Source organism: Oncorhynchus tshawytscha, linkage group LG28, assembly GCF_018296145.1.
Source record: "Oncorhynchus tshawytscha isolate Ot180627B linkage group LG28, Otsh_v2.0, whole genome shotgun sequence".
Lineage (NCBI taxonomy): Eukaryota > Metazoa > Chordata > Actinopteri > Salmoniformes > Salmonidae > Oncorhynchus > Oncorhynchus tshawytscha.
The window spans coordinates 8127971-8144589 of NC_056456.1; the positions used below are offsets into that span (position 1 = coordinate 8127971).

The window sequence follows — 16619 nt, forward strand, 5'->3', positions numbered from 1 at the left end:
ACATGTGGCCATTTAACACTTCTCACCCTGCCCAATGCACCCTCCTTTTCACTATGCGTATTTTATCGCCTTTTCAAAGATGGTACCTGACGTTGTACTGCTGACTCTTTATGTGCATAGTACAGTGTATTTTGTGTGTTCTTGTGGCCCATCATAAATATTCCCCTAACCGCTACCCCTAGGCTTGCACCTATTGTCCCTGAAGGGATCATGGGAACATTTCAATGTTATTTCAGACCAAGCAATGTGTCGATAAAGATTAAAGTATGTTCTAGTGTGTGAAGATCCCCCCCACCCAAGTCATGTCCTTATCAGTCCTGCTGGTGAGACTCATCTGTGTAAACTGTAGCTCTCCTCTCTACTGCTGCAGCCCTATCAGGCTAAACTCATTATGACCCATTTAGAGCAGCCTTATCTTTCTCTCTCTCTCTCTCTCTCTGTGTGTGTGTGTTTGGAGGTGGGAAATGAGAGAAAGAAGAAAGGGGTGGGGAAAAGAACAAAAATAGAGAAAGAGACCACCCTGGCCTGGTGTTATCCACACCTTCATCTGATTGGCTTCCTGAGAAGAACAGGAGGATAGAGGAGTGTAAAGCATTATTCTTGTGTTCCTCTCACTAAACCCTTTCCTGCACATGACTGACACGTTTGTTACTCTATGAATATGTTATGACCAGTCTTCATTTACATTTGATGTTTTAGTCATTTAGCAGACTTACAATTTGTGCATTCATCTTAAGATAGGTAGGTGAAACAACACATCACAATCGTATCATGTACACTTTCCCTCAACAAAGAATTTATGATCAGGGACTCCACTGTCCTGGCTAGAGGGAAGCATGTTCCACCATTGGGGTGCCAGGACCGAGAAGAGCTTTGACTGGGCTGAGCGGGAGCTGCCCTCCAGTAGGGGTGGAAGGGCCTAGAGACCAGAGGTGGCAGAACAGAGTGCTTGGGTTAGGATGTAGGGTTTGGGTATAGCATGAGGATAAGGAGGTGCAGTTCCCCTTTCTGCTCTGTAGGTAAGCACTAGGGTCTTGAAGATGATGTGAGCCTCGACAGGAAGCTAGTGGAGTGTGCGGAGGAGCGGGTGACATGGGAGAATTTAGGAAGGTTGAAATCCAGGTGGACTGCAGCATTCTGGATAACTCGCAGGGGTTTGATGGCATAAGTAGGGAGCCCAGCCAACAGAGAACTGCAGTAGTGTATATGGGAGCTGACAAGTGCATGGATTAGAGCCTCGCCACTTCCTGTGTGAGGAAAGGTCATAATCTACAGATGTTGTGGAGCATAAACATGCAGGAGCGAGTCACTGCTTTGATGTTTGCAGAGAATGACAGGGTGTTGTCCAGGGTCACACCAAGTTTCTTTGCACTCTGGGAAGGAGCCACCGTGTAGTTGTCATCCGTGGTGGAGAGGTCTTGGAGCGGGCAAGCCTTTCCCGGGAGGAAGAGCATCTCCGTTTTGTTTGAGGTTGAGCTTGATGTGGTGGGCTGACATCCAAGCTGAGATGTCTGCCAGGCACGCAGAGATGTGTGTCACCACCTGGGTGTCAGAAGGGGGTAAGGAGAAAAGTTATGTCATTGTGAAATAAAAGGTAGCTGAGGTTTTAGCTTGATGTTGACCTTAACCACAGACCTGAGACCAGATTACCCTAACCCCAGTTTGAACCTAAACCATAGAAGGTTGAAAGAATAGCTGACCTTGTGTCAGTGGTTATAGCTGCAACTTCAAATTCTCACACAACAATGATGAATGTTGACACTGCCTGTGTACACTGCTTCCAGGTCAGTCCCACCAGACCACCCCACAGCAGAATCTGCTCAACCAGCCTTCCATTCTGTCTCTCTCTGGGATTCCTCAGATCTCGTTGGATCTCTTCCAAGATCAATTATTATTTTTGGAACTCTGCCTTTTATGCAAATGAATCCAGAGCGTCATACTATACCAGGAAGTGGAATTGAGGCAGGCAGCCTCTGCAGAGCGAGAGACACTGTCTTGCAGCTCAGACGACCCGGCATCTCACAGACAGCGTCACTGTGAAAAGGTAAGAGACCTGCGGCAAGGAGACTTGGAACACGATAACCTAATTGACCGCAGGGAAACTTAGTTTAGTATCGCTGCATGGATGTTTGAGACAAGTTCAGTGATTGCAGACAACCTCTGAATGTCATTGACACAGAGTGTGTGTGATCAGCGGCAGTGATAATGAAGGCTGTGTGTGTGTGTGTGTGTGTGTGTGTGTGTGTGTGTGTGTGTGCGTGTGTGTGTGTGCGTCCTCTCATGCAGGTCCCATTGATACTGTAACAGAAGAGCAAGGTCTCAATGTAGAAGGTAAAATATCAGGTTATATATGAAGTTATGTTCCAAAACATGATATATAATTTTTGGGGGGGAAATGTTGGTAAATTGACATGAATTAAAAACACATCTTGTGAAAGAGAGAGAGCAATTATTTTTCCATCTTACCATGACATAGGCTAGTGGAAAGACAGACATTATTTTGTTTGAAATATATTGCAAGGTTATTTTATTTTAGAGAGACAAATAATCACGTTTTTGGGGCAAAACATCATATATCCACCCCAAACAACAGAACAATTAGTATCCTGATTGGGTTTTAAACGTTACTTGTAATAAAGTAGCTATACTTAAATAAATATTAAAATAATCAACTGTATTTGGCAAATATCAGCTGATTTATTGTATCCAGAGGGAGCAGTTCATACAATGTGTGTTTTCCTTAAGGACTTTTAAGCAACTTTTTTATATATATATAATGGGGATTTTACAGTTTTTTTGATGGATAAATCAAGGGAAGTTTTTTGAGTTTGATTATATAGCCTACACTTTAGGGAAGGATTTTAGGAATAATAAGAACATCGAAAGTATGTCACAATTAATTTACTGGTCAAGGATCGATTGATTCTTGAGTGACACAGCTCATTGTTTGCAGCCAGTATAGCCCATTATTGTTTCCCGTCGCTAGATCTTGTCTCTCCTGTTCATTCTCTTTTTTAGAAGAGTTACTCTTTAGACCAACAGGAACAGATATCACAGGCTCTAAACTGTTGAAGGGATCCATAACCAAAAGGTCCACGACACACAAGAGCTAAAAGCTAACGTAACTCTAGGTAGCCACCGCGCGAGCACTTGAGAGTGACAGCTGTCTTTCACGGTATCTGGCTGACTACGTCAGGGGTGAATAATGAATAATATAAAAATGAATAATATAAGGTTCTGATTACATTCCAAAGTGTGGAAACAATATTTAGTCATACCTAACTTACGAATGAACAGACAAATATAATGAACATCATTCGCTAAATAACCCACTTTTGCGCCCGCTGCAAAAACCATACGGAACGTCCCGTCCATCTGGAGAGTGGATATAGCCATGGTCATATATTTATGGTTCGTGCTATCCGGGATCCTTAACCCTACCCTACCCTACCCTTACCTTAACCACAACCTTTTTCCTAACCTTAACCTTAGCTCTTACCTTAACCATTTTGCATTTAAACTTCAATGGGGTAGGGACATCCCAAGGACCATATATTTAGAGAGCTTGGCCAACTTTTAGAATTATTTATATTGTTCTATTCTAGATATTCAGTTACATAGCATTTGTTTTAAATATATATGGCTATTCCCCATGTAGTGTTAATGGAGTGCTAACATGGCTACAAACTGAATGTTGTAGTGTCCTGTAAATGCATCATAATGCAGAAACCTCAATCTCTCATCCGTAGAAATAAAATGACTAGAACAAGCTTGGAATTTCTAACCCTGGCAATTTGACTGGTAAACTCACAATGTCAGCCTGGTATTGTGATGCAATAATTTTTATGGTAATGTAAACTCAATGTCCCAACCATAGAAATAGAATCGAATATCCTATAGCCCCTTCCATCAGCCTCCTCTGGTCATTCAAATATATGTAAACTGATGGCTCATGCAAAGGAATGTATTTTTTGTAATTGCAGTTGCAAGTTTGTGGGAGGAGCTATAGGAGGATGAGCTCCTTGTAAGGGCTGGAATGGAATTAATGGAATGTAAATGTGTTTGATACCATTCCATTTAGGCCTCTGGTCAGTTTTTTTCTATATATTTTTTATTTTGTACCTTTATTTAACTAGGCAAGTGAGTTAAGAACAACTTCTTATTTACAATGACTGCCTAAACCTGCCAATGGGACTATGGGACTCCCAATCACGGCCAGTTGTGATACAGCCTGGATGAGTTGAGTTGAATCAAAAATCACAGCACATATTGATGGGTACACTTCTGTCCCTGATTTTAGTTACTGCTTTGCTCCTATGGGTAGTACACTTGAAATGGCCTCCAGTCCACCCATTATGCCATCATTGACTTGAATGGGGATGCCTGTTCTATTGCTTCTATTTATATGGTCCCAACACTTTAAATACATGGCTCTGGATATAGCAGACTTGGCAATAAAGAAATACTGGCCACTTTTTACCTAACCATTGATCTCCCTCAAAGGCATCCTTGTCTACTATCAGATCAGGAGTTGGGGTCCTTTTTCAGACCTGTTCCTTAGTATCCTACTGTTGGTCTGGTTTGATCACTGTATGATTGATTAAAATGCAATACGTGCTCAGCTCACTCGGTTGTAAATGCTTGGATACAATTTGAGATGGATTGAACATTGTTTCTGTATTGTAAAGTAGTCCTGAAATAATAATGTGGTTACAATAAGTTGTATGGTTCTGTTGATGTTGGTAACATCAGGCTATAACTGGAGATAGAATGTAACCCTACCAGAAAGAATAATTTGGTGCCTGCGAACGCTATGTATCTGTTCACTGATATCCTAATCTAAGGTCTGGGTGACTGTACCCCACTTCTTGGAAAGCTTGATGTAAAATGAAAGCTGTATCTTTGAAGATAATCTTTAATGAAAACCCAAATATTTAGATTCAAGGACATGCTTATAAAGGATGCATTTCGATAGTTGCGGCCTCCTCCCCTTATCTCTTGATTTCCATTCCCTGAAAGTTATGGATGCCAATTGGAAAGTTGCTGTAACTGTGGGAGTTCACCGTCTCATCAGTGCAGATGAGTTGAGGTAAAGGAAAAATACTAGTATCACTTTGAGTTCTCTTTCAATGTATTCCACCTGTATGGACACTAGAAGGGGCTACACGCCTGTTTAACATATTGTCATTGAAAACACCCTTAAAAAATATATCATTGGTTCATTATGACGTTTTAATATAGCTTTTGAATGCTGTGAGTCATTGACCCTAAGGGACTCCTAAAGGACTTATGATTTTAGCTGAAAGCTTGTTGAATATTTGGGAAGTTTGATTGATTAGAATTTCATTGCAGGTTAATTAAATAAGGCCTATGGTTTACAGTATCTTTTGTCGAATGTGACTTAATCACAGAGCAACTGCTATCAAATTTCTATTATATGTGATAAAAGAGAAACTATCTTGAAGCGATGCTTACATGATCTCTGAAAGTGAGCACAGCCACAGATACCTGCTCTTGTAAAGTGTGCAAAGAAGTCACGTCCACCCTCCCTCTCTCTCCTTTCTCTCTCTCCCCTCTCCTTTTTTCCTGATTGGTTTTCTCTAAAGATAAATGGAGGCACAATTTGACATGCCCATGGACAAGAAGGCGACCATGAAAAAGAAGGCTGCGGGCGGAAGCGGATGTAGCCACATCAGCGCGCCAAAAGCTGCCGCGTCCAATTGTAGGAGCAGCAACAGCGGCAATTGTGTTGACTCTGTCCCCGCTGCTGCTGCCAGTCAGAGCGCCCCAAGTGTGAAGCAGCTCGTCCTGGCCTGCAACGCAGTCATGGACGAGGCGGAGGATGGTGAGGAGGAGTCCAAGTTTCAGCATCCGCGGCTGCGCCGAGCCGGGGGGAGCAGCAGTAGCGGTGGTGGTGGAGGCGGAGGAGGTAGCATCAGAATGAAGAACTTTACGCCAGTAGGGGGAGCCGTGGCCACGGCTACCAGAAATAACTCTACAAACAACGAGCCCAGCCTATTGCAAGCGGAGAACGCGCCTGCTGCCACTGAGCCCACTGTAGCATCCAAAGCGATTGATACCACAACGTGTCTGGGAGATAATGCCGGGCGCGGCGAGACCAACAGGGTGGCAGGGGCGGAGACGTCTGGAGCCGCCGTCACACTAGAGGTTTTAAATGCGGCAGCAGGTGATGGTTGCAACAGCACCGCTCCAATTTCAAGAATGAAATGCAACAAAAACGGAGAATGCAGGAGGGACTCCGGGACCGGGAGCCTGCGCTCGATCATCTCCAACAAGACTGCCGGGGCGGGGAGGGCCGAAGACGGAGGGACCCTTAGGCGTGGTGCCTGTAACTCAGCCAGGGCCAGCATGGATGGCTCCATGACAATCTCCACCACGCAGGGCCACGGGGAAGTGGGCGCAAACCCCGGCATCACCCCGGTTTCCACCGGCGTCCCCGAGAAAAAAGACTCCAGGGTGTCCTTCTCCAACGCGCCGAGCAGGAAAGCCTCCTCATCGCTGCTCGGCTCGACCCAGACCCAGACGACCCAGCAGCCCAGGAATTCTGTCACCTTCCAGAAGCCCGAGGAGGGACCCCAGATCCAGACCGAGGATGCCGAGCCCGGCGGAAGCACCTTCATGCAGCGACAATTCAGTGCCATGCTGCAACCTGGAGTTAACAAATTCTCCTTACGTATGTATGGGAGTCAAAAGGCAGTGGAGAGGGAGCAAGAGCGGGTTAAATCAGCGGGCAATTGGATTATCCACCCCTACAGTGATTTCAGGTAAGGGTTAAGTGCTGCGGTTGGTATCTGTGAGTGTGCATGTTGGCATTATCATGGAGGGCCTTTGTTTGGCCCCATAGCATCATCAACAAGTTATGAGAATCCAGGGGCCCAGAAGTAGAATGCCTATTATCAATGTGCATTGTGCAACACAGTCTATTGTCATTAGTTGTTATAAACCAGACATAATAACCCATTTTGGCCCACCTGTTCTGGCTGGTATTTTAGACTATACATTTCGATTACATTTTATTGAATGTAACCCATCTATGTAGTGATTTTCATTAAACAATAGGACATTGACAAAGACAGGTTTTTTAGTCGTGCTTTTTAGTATATTTCAAAGACAACCTGAGCGCAAAGCTTTTTGGCAAGGTTTATGAATAGCGGTGATATCGTGTCCTTTCAAGGTTGTAAACAACAGCCCTCTGTTGAATGTCTGGGATAACCAACCAAGCCTCGCATCGATCTCATTCAGAACAATATGCTAATCTTAACCCAACATTATTAAATCACGCCAATTACTAGGCTATTTACCGTGGGGCTAGATTAAATTATGGTTTGTTTCGAGCCGATGTTAGCGTCGTGGCCGGCTGTGCTCTAGATCCTTGACTGACAGGACTGCCGGGGTGTGTGATGGACTCAGTAAAGGAATGTCACCTTGAGCAAAGTGTGCTAAAACCTCAAGCATGCTCACTCGAGACATATCCGCCTCTATGACTCCCCAGATCAAGCATTTGAATAATGACGGTTTTATCAGCGATAAGGAGAATCGACATCTCACGCCTTTTGACATACATATGTGGGTCCTCTCGCCTTTGAGATGGTCATGTTGATTATGAAATGCTTTACTTTCGCGAAATGGGCCCATTGTATACAGGGTCATAGAATTGCATCTTTGTGCCACTGAAGTTCGTGATAGACATATGGGCGCTTCCTTCCCTCGTTTCAGCACCACTCGCGAGTGGACAGCTCCCGCTTAACCAAGAGTGGGTCTGGCAGCTACTTTTAGCTACTTTCGATTCACACATCGCGCTGTTTCTGCTCAGCTCATGTTTACGTATCTGAACAAATAATGTTGATTCAATACAATACTTTATTGATACGTATACGATTTCACTGTATAGTTTCGAAGAGAGACCAGAATTACAACACCAGAATTACAAGTCTCTCATAGGAGTAGGCATGCCCATAGTTCTCACAAATAGCGTCACTTACAGGGTTAATCAAATATGATATTATTGTGGTGTAAACTGCAGAGCTGTGTTCACTATCTCTAGGTACACGGTTAAGACCTAGTGCGTCAGTCGCAGTGTAATGACTCAGCGTTGCACCTGCAGCGAGCCCCCTCTGACTGCCCGGCCATGAATACTCTTATCAATGAAAACAAGCCTACTAGCCCTGTACTTCTGACTGTCATCATCAGCAGCACCCGCTCTTTAAGCCTCGGCTCATTGGATTTTACTGAATTCGTTTGACCAAAATACTAGTACCATTTCACTTAAGCTATTTTCTTTTCCCATGCAGTTTATATAAATATTCATAAACCTGCAATTAAGGCATATGCTGCTACTGTTGTTGTTGATAAGAAAAACAACATGTTTACTACAATAATAAAATGCAAATATATACACTACATGACCAAAAGTATGTGGACACCTGCTCATTGAACATCTCATTCCAATGTCTTGGGCAATAATATAGAGTTGGTACCCTCTTTCCTGCTATAACAGCCTCCACTCTTATAGGAAAGCTTTCCACTAGATGTTGGAACATTTCTGTGAGGACTTACTTCCATTTAGCCATAAGAGCATTAGGGAGGTCGGGCATTGATGTTGGCTGATTAGGCTTGGCTCACAGTCGGCATTCCAATTCACCCCAAAGGTGTTTGATGAGGTTGAGGTCAGGTCTCTGTGCAGACAAATAATTTCTGTATGGACCTTGCTTAGTGCACGAGGGCATTGTCATGCTGAAACAGGAAATGGCCTTCCCCAAACTGTTGCCAAAAAGTTGGAAGTACAGAATCATCTAGAATGTTATTGTATGCTATAGTGTTAATATATCCCTTCACTGTAGTAACTCAGGGATTTATCCAGAACCATGAAAAACAGCCCCAGACTATTATTCCTCCTCCACCAAACTTTACAGTTGGCACTATGCACTTGGGCAGGTAGCGTTCTCCTGGCATCAGCCAAACCCAGATTCGTCCGTCGTCCGTGTGATTCATCACTCCAGAGAACGTGTTTCCGCTGCTCCAGAGTCCATTGGCAGCGAGCTTTACACCACTCCAGCCGATGCTTGGCATTGCACATGGGGATCTTAGGCTTGTGTGCGGCTGCTCAGCCATGTAAAACCATTTCATGAAGTTCCCGGTACACAGTTATTGTGCTAACGTTGCTTCCAGAGGCAGTATGGAACTCAGTAGTGAGTGTTGAAACTGAGGACAGACAATTTTTATGCGCTTCAGCACTTGGCGGTCCTGTTCTGTAAGCTTGTGTGGCCTACCACTTCGTGGATGAGCCGTTGTTGCTCCTAGATGTTTCCACGTCACAATAACAGCACTTACAGTTGAGCAGCTCTAGCAGAGCAGAAATTTGACGAACTGACCTGTTGGAAAGGTGGCATCCTATGACGGTGCCAAGTTCAAAGTCACTGAGCTCTTCAGTAAGGCCATTCTACTGCCAATGTTTGTCTGTGGAGATTGCATGGCTCTGTGCTCGATTTTATACACCTGTCAGCAGCGGGTGTGGCCGAAATAGCCGAATACACTCATTTGAAGTGGTATCCACATAAACTCAGAAAAAAAGAAACATCCCCTCACTGTCAACTGCGTTTATTTTCAGCAAACTTAACATGTGTAAATATTTGTATGAACATAACAAGATTCAACAACTGAGACATAAACTGAACAAGTTCCACAGACATGTGACTAACAGAAATTAAATAATGTGTCCCTAAACAAAGGGGGGGTTAGTCAGTATCTGGTGTGGCCACCAGCTGCACCACTGCAGTGCATCTCCTCCTCATGGACTGCACCAGATTTGCCAGTTCTTGCTGTGAGATGTTACCCCACTCTTCCACCAAGGCAGCTGCAAGTTCCCAGACATTTCTGGCGGAAATGGCCCTAGCCCTCACCCTCCAATCCAACAGGTCCCAGACGTGCTCAATGGGATTGAGATCCGGGCTCTTTGCTGGCCATGGCAGAACACTGACAGTCATGTCTTGCAGGAAATCACACACAGAACGAGCAGTATGGCTGGTGGCATTGTCATGCTGGAGGGTCATGTCAGGATGAGCCTGCAGGAAGGGTTACAGGGAATGTCTTCCCTGTAACGCACAGCGTTGAGATTTCCTGCAATTACAACAAGCTCAGTCCGATGATGCTGTGACATACCTCCCCAGACCCTCCACCTCCAAATCGATCTCGCTCCAGAGTACAGGCCTCTGTGTAACGCTCATTCCTTTGATGATAAACGCGAATCCGACCATCACCCCTGGTGAGACAAAACCACGACTCGTCAGTGAAGAGCACTTTTTGCCAGTCCTGTCTGATCCTGCGACGGTGGGTTTGTGCCCATAGGCGACGTTGTTGCCAGTGATGTCTGGTGAGGACCTGCCTTACAACAGGCCTACAAGCCCTCAGTCCAGCCCCTCTCAGCCTATTGCGGACAGTCTGAGCACTGATGGAGGGATTGTGCGTTCCTGGTGTAACTCGGGTAGTTGTTGCTGCCATCCTGTACATGTCGCGCAGGTGTGATGTTCGGATGTACCGATCCTGTGCAGGTGTTGTTACACGTGGTCTGCCACTGCGAGGACGATCAGCTGTCCATCCTGTCTCCCTGTAGCGCTCTCTTAGGCGTCTCACAGTACGGACTTTGCAATTTATTGCCTTGATCACATCTGCAGTCCTCATGCCTCCTTGCAGCATGCCTAAGGCACGTTCACGTAAATGAGCAGGGACCCAGGACAATTTTCTTTTGGTGTTTTTCAGAGTCAGTAGAAAGGCCTCTTTAGTGTCCTAATTTTAAGCTGTAAGTAAGTGTCCTAAGTAAGTAAGCTGTTAGTGTCTTAATGACTGTTCCACAGGTGCATGTTCATTAATTGTTCATGGTTCATTGAACAAGCATGGGAAACAGTCTTTAAACCCTTTACAATGAAGATCTGTGAAGTTATTTGGATTTTTACAAATTATCTTTGAAAGACAGGGTCCTGAAAAAGGGACATTTCTTTTTTTGCTGAGTTTACTTCTGTATATACAGTGGGGCAAAAAAGTATTTAGTCAGCCACCAATTGTGCAAGTTCTCCCACTTAAAAAGATGAGAGAGGCCTGTAATTTTCATCATAGGTAAACTTCAACTATGACAGACAAAATGAGAAAAAATTTCAAGGCCACTCCAGGACCTTGAAATGCTTCTTACGAAGCCACTCCTTCGTTGACCGTGCGGTGTGTTTGGGATCATTGTCATGCTGAATGACCCAGCCACATTTCATCTTCAATGCCCTTGCTGATGGAACGAGGTTTTCACTCAAAATCTCACGATACATACATGGCCCCATTCATTCTTTCCTTTACACGGATCAGTCGTCCTGGTCCCTTTGCAGAAGAACAGCTCCAAAGCATGATGTTTCCACCCCCATGCTTCACAGTAGGTATGGTGTTCTTTGGATGCAACTCAGCATTCTTTGTCCTCCAAACACAACCAGTTGAGTTTTTACCAAAAAGTTATATTTTGGTTTCATCTGACCATATGACATTCTCCCAATCTTCTTCTGGATCATCCAAATGCTCTCTAGCAAATGTACTGGCTTAAGCAGGGGGACACGTCTGGCACTGCAGGATTTGAGTCCCTGGCGGCGTAGTGTGTTATTGATGGTAGGCTTTGTTACTTTGGTCCCAGCTCTCTGCAGGTCATTCACTAGGTCCCCCCGTGTGGTTCTGGGATTTTTGCTCACCGTTCTTGTGATCATTTTGACCCCACGGGGTGAGATCTTGCGTGGAGCCCCAGATCGAGGGAGATTATCAGTGGTCTTGTATGTCTTCCATTTCCTAATAATTGCTCCCACAGTTGATTTCTTCAAACCAAGCTGCTTACCTATTGCAGATTCAGTCTTCCCAGCCTGGTGCAGGTCTACAATTTTGTTCCTGGTGTCCTTTGACAGTTCTTTGGTCTTGGCCATAGTGGAGTTTGGAGTGTGACTGTTTGAGGTTGTGGACAGGTGTCTTTTATACTGATAACAAGTTCAAACAGGTACCATTAATACAGGTAACGAGTGGAGGACAGAGGAGCCTCTTAAAGAAGAAGTTACAGGTCTGTGAGAGCCAGAAATCTTGCTTGTTTGTAGGTCACCAAATACTTATTTTCCACCATAATTTGCAAATAAATTCATAAGAAATCCTACAATGTGATTTTCTGGATTTTTTTCGCTCATTTTGTCTGTCATAGTTGAAGTGTACCTAAGATGAAAATTACAGGCCTCTCTCATCTTTTTAAGTGGGAGAACTTGCACAATTGGTGGCTGACTAAATACTTTTTTGCCCCACTGTATAATGTACCAAAACCATAATTTACAACAATAATGCTCATTCTCATTCATCAATCATTAATTTTCATATTCCTTCAGGTTATGCTTAAATCTTATACCCCAACTTGAGCACACCATTCTGCCACCTCTGGTCTCTTGGCCGTCTCACCCCCACTGAGGGTCAGCTCCCGCTCAGCCCAGTCAAAGCTCTTCTCTGTCCTGACACCCCAGTGGTGGAACAAGCTAGGACAGCAGAGTCCCTGCTCATCTTCCAAAAACAACTGAAACCCTACCTCTTCAAAGAGTATCTGAAATAAGACATCTCAGTCTTACCCCCACCCTATAAAAACATAAATAAAATAAAATTGCGTTTGTCTTTTCCTACTGACACTGACTTTGCTGGTAACTACTTTATTTTGGAAGAATGTACTTACTATGACTGTGATATGTAGTTGTCTAATCTTAATACGAATGCGCTAACTGTTAGTTGCTTTGGATAAAAGTGTCTGCTAAATGACTAAAATGCTAAATGCAAATCGATATTAATCAGCTTAACATAACCCTTCAGCCTAACATATTGGAAGTCTTTGTAGTTTGCTTACGCACTCACCAGTTTTTGTTAGAAAGTCCCCAGTGCCTGTCCGTTTCCCTCCCTTGCCTCTGTCACTCTGCTTTTGTCCTTTATTCTATCCTTTTCCTCCACCTCCACCTCTCCCTCTCGCTTTTACCTTTCCCTCATCCACACACAAATGCACTCACTCCCTCACACACACACGCACACACACAAACTCTCCCTTCTCTCTCTCTCTCTCCCTTTCTCTTTCTCCAGGTTCTACTGGGATTTCACAATGCTTCTCTTCATGGTGGGTAACCTGATCATCATCCCGGTGGGCATCACCTTCTTCAACGACGGGACAACCACCCCTTGGATCATCTTTAACGTCATCTCAGACACCTTCTTCCTCATGGACCTGGTCCTCAACTTCCGCACAGGCATCATCATCGAGGACAACTCCGACATCATCCTGGACCCCAAAACCATCAAGAAGACGTACCTGAAGACATGGTTCATCGTGGACTTTGTCTCCTCAATCCCCGTGGATTATATCTTCCTGATCGTGGAGAAGGGGATCGACTCTGAGATGTATAAGACGGCCAGGGCCCTGAGGATCGTACGATTCACTAAGATCCTTAGCCTACTGAGGCTCCTGAGGTTGTCCCGGCTCATCCGCTACATCCACCAGTGGGAAGAGGTAGGACAACACTCCACACAGCCCCCCGAAATGCTTCATGGCCTATAATAATTATCATAATGGATTGCATCTATTCGTCACTTTTCACAATAGTTCTCAAAGAACTTGAAAGGGGGGAACTCAAACTAGCCTCATCAATTATTTATTGTCCTGATAATAGGAGAAAGGATGATAACTATAGTATACACATAGCACCATTCTCCTGGAGCTTGTAAGATGGAAACTCATCTGATCCACTACTAATGTGTAGTACACACTCACAGCATCGTGTCTACATAATACATGGTTGAGGATAGTCACCATAGATAACTATGCTAGAAAGCTACATGGCTATACTAGACAAGTACACATATTGTCAGAGAGAAGGTACAGTAGGGAGGTGGGACAGCATTGTATAGAAGCAAGATGAGATAGGCTCACAGCAGCATCATGCAATTTCCCATGACAATAATGAAAATGATAATGGATTGGATTATTTATTTTTTACCACACTTTCCACTGTATGTCTAAAGTGCTTTACTCTAGATGTAAATTGCTTTTACATTGTACAGTGGTCAACTCACCTCATTCACTACTAATGTGTAGTTACCCTTGGGAGAAAGTAGGCTAACATCCCTACGTGACCCATGGGTTCAGGGTAGTCACTAGATGGCCATGCTAAAGAGGACAAGTGGCTATTGTCACGGAGGAAGTAGGCTAAGAGCCAGGATCGTGCTATTGCTGATGATTGTAATGAAAGTGGGTAGTGAATTTTAGGCAGTGATTTTGCGTAGTGATGGTTAACTGACTTCTTAACTGACTTGCCTAGTTAAATAAAGGTAAAAAAAATAATAATAGTGCGACAGGTTGTCCAGACAAGTTGTCTAGGTGGAAAATCATAGAATGCCAAGCATTAAATATTTGACAGGTATACCGCACTGTTCTGTACCCAGGACCTCTTGGTCCCACATCCATTTGGACTTCTTTAGAGATTAATATCAAAGCAGACTTTGGTCTAAGTGCTGTCAGGTCCCTGAGTTCCATCTAAGAACTTTAGTTGTTGGCTGACAACCAATAAGCTGTTAAACAGTCTGGACCCATCCCTGCCTGTGTTTGTTCCCAGTCGTTTGTCGAGGGCCAGGAGGTTTACTTTGCTGTTCTTGGCCTGTGTGTTGTTGTTGGCAGGAGGGTTTAAACTTTAAAGCACACTTTGCATCCTAATCACCATCAGTGCCATCGCTGTCTCCCCATTTGACCCGCGACTCCCAGAAGGCGTCTGCTCATTTTGATAAGCAACATTTTAGAAGAGGCAAACACAGTTAATAAATGAAGAAGCCGAGGAGGAGCAGGTGGGGTGGTTATATGGCACACTGGAGGGGGTGCTCACTATGATTATATATCTGGCTAATTGTTGTTATTATTATAATTCAGTTAGGCCAGCGTTCCTCGTAGGTTAGCCTTTAATTGTGTCACCATTCATTTTCTGTCTCTTTGTTAGCTTCGGATGGTACTTGATTGGTTGGTTTGTCCTTTGGCCATTACTAGTTATTCGTTCATCTACAATATTTCTTTATTTTTTATTTTACCTTTAACTACGCAAGTCAGTTAAGAACAAATTCTTATTTTCAATGACGGCCTAGGAACAGTGGGTTAACTGCCTTGTTCAGGGGCAGAACAACAGATTTGTACCTTGTCAGCTCGGGGATTCGATCTTGTAACCTTTCGGTTAGAAGTCCAATGCTTTAACCACTAGGTAGCCTAATGTACCTCTGCTCTATTCATTTTCCCCCTCTACTGTGTTCTCTTGGAGGGGCCTTGGTCTGTCTGGTCCGTCTATCTATCCCTCATCTCACACCGATGCCACAAAAGGTCTAATGGGAATAATGGGATCATTCTAACTTTTCTCTTATGAAAGTATTGGCAGTCCAGGCATCGGGCACAAGCTGGCATTTTACAGTGGTGTGGATGGTGGATGCACTGGGCCCTGTGTGTGCCCCTTACCTTTGGATAATTGGATTTCTGAAGACATGATGCGACAAACAAACAGAGCGATGCATGATGGTTAGAGGAGGATACTTGGCATGCATGGAAGAGGAGCGCTGAGATGGGTTGGTGTTAAATAGGCACAGACAGACAGACAAGTAGACAGCAGTCAGATGGACGGATGGAGCAGTTGGCAGATCCTTAATGACTGGCAGATCTATCCCTCAGATGCCATATTTGAATACTTCCGAAATGCATCCTTCCTTTTAATAATCACTGATCTGCATTATTTAACTTTATTTAACCAGGTAAGCTAGTTGAGAACAAGTTCTCATTTACAACTGCGACCTGGCCAATTTAAAGCAAAGCAGTGCGACAGAAGCAACAACACAGAGTTACACATGGAATAAACAAGCGTACAGTCAAAGTCTATATACAGCGTGTGCAAATGGCATGAGGACGTATGGCAATAAATAGGCCAGAGTAGCAAAGTAATTACAATTTAGCAGATTAACACTGAAGTGATAGATGAGCCGATGATGAGCAGATGATGGTGTGTAAGTAGTGATACTGGTGTGCAAAGAGCAGAATTTGACCGCGACAGCTTTCCAATCTTTAGGGATCTCGGACAAAACGAAAGAGAGTTTGAACAGACTGGTAATAGGGGTTGCAACAATGGCGGCAGATCATCAGCTCTTTCAGAACATCTGCGATCTGGATTTGGGTGAAGGAGAAGCTGGGGAGGCTCGGGCAAGTAGCTGCGAGGGGTGTGGAGCCGTTGGCCGGGGTTGGGGTAGCCAGGAGGAAAGTTATGCCAGCCGTAGAGAAATGCTTATTGAAATGTTCGATTATCATGGATTTATCGGTGGTGACCGTGTTCGCCAGCTGGGAGGAGGTGCTCTTGTTCTCTATGGACTTTACAGTGTCCAAGAACTTTTTGGAGTTAGAGCTTACAGGATGCAAATTTCTGTTTGAAAACTGGAGGGCCTCAGGGAATGTCCTTCTAGTGATTACATTTTCACACAGAAATGCTGAAAATACGCCTCTAATTGTTTTCTATTACTTCCCTTTGGTTATCTGTTTACTGTCAGGAAGA

The 16619-nt window shown here is 44.3% G+C and overlaps 1 protein-coding gene across 1 annotated transcript in view; it reads left to right on the plus strand.

The window, feature by feature from the left end:
• Positions 1 to 5618: 5618 nt before the first annotated feature.
• LOC112226593 (potassium/sodium hyperpolarization-activated cyclic nucleotide-gated channel 2-like) overlaps positions 5619 to 16619 on the plus strand; it is a 64547-nt gene continuing 53546 nt past the window's right edge. Inside the window, exons 1-2 of the mRNA XM_024391023.2 lie at positions 5619 to 6785; positions 13138 to 13561. Coding sequence (XP_024246791.1) covers positions 5629 to 6785; positions 13138 to 13561 — 1581 coding nt within the window. The 5' untranslated portion in view covers positions 5619 to 5628. The remainder of the gene's footprint in view (positions 6786 to 13137; positions 13562 to 16619) is intronic.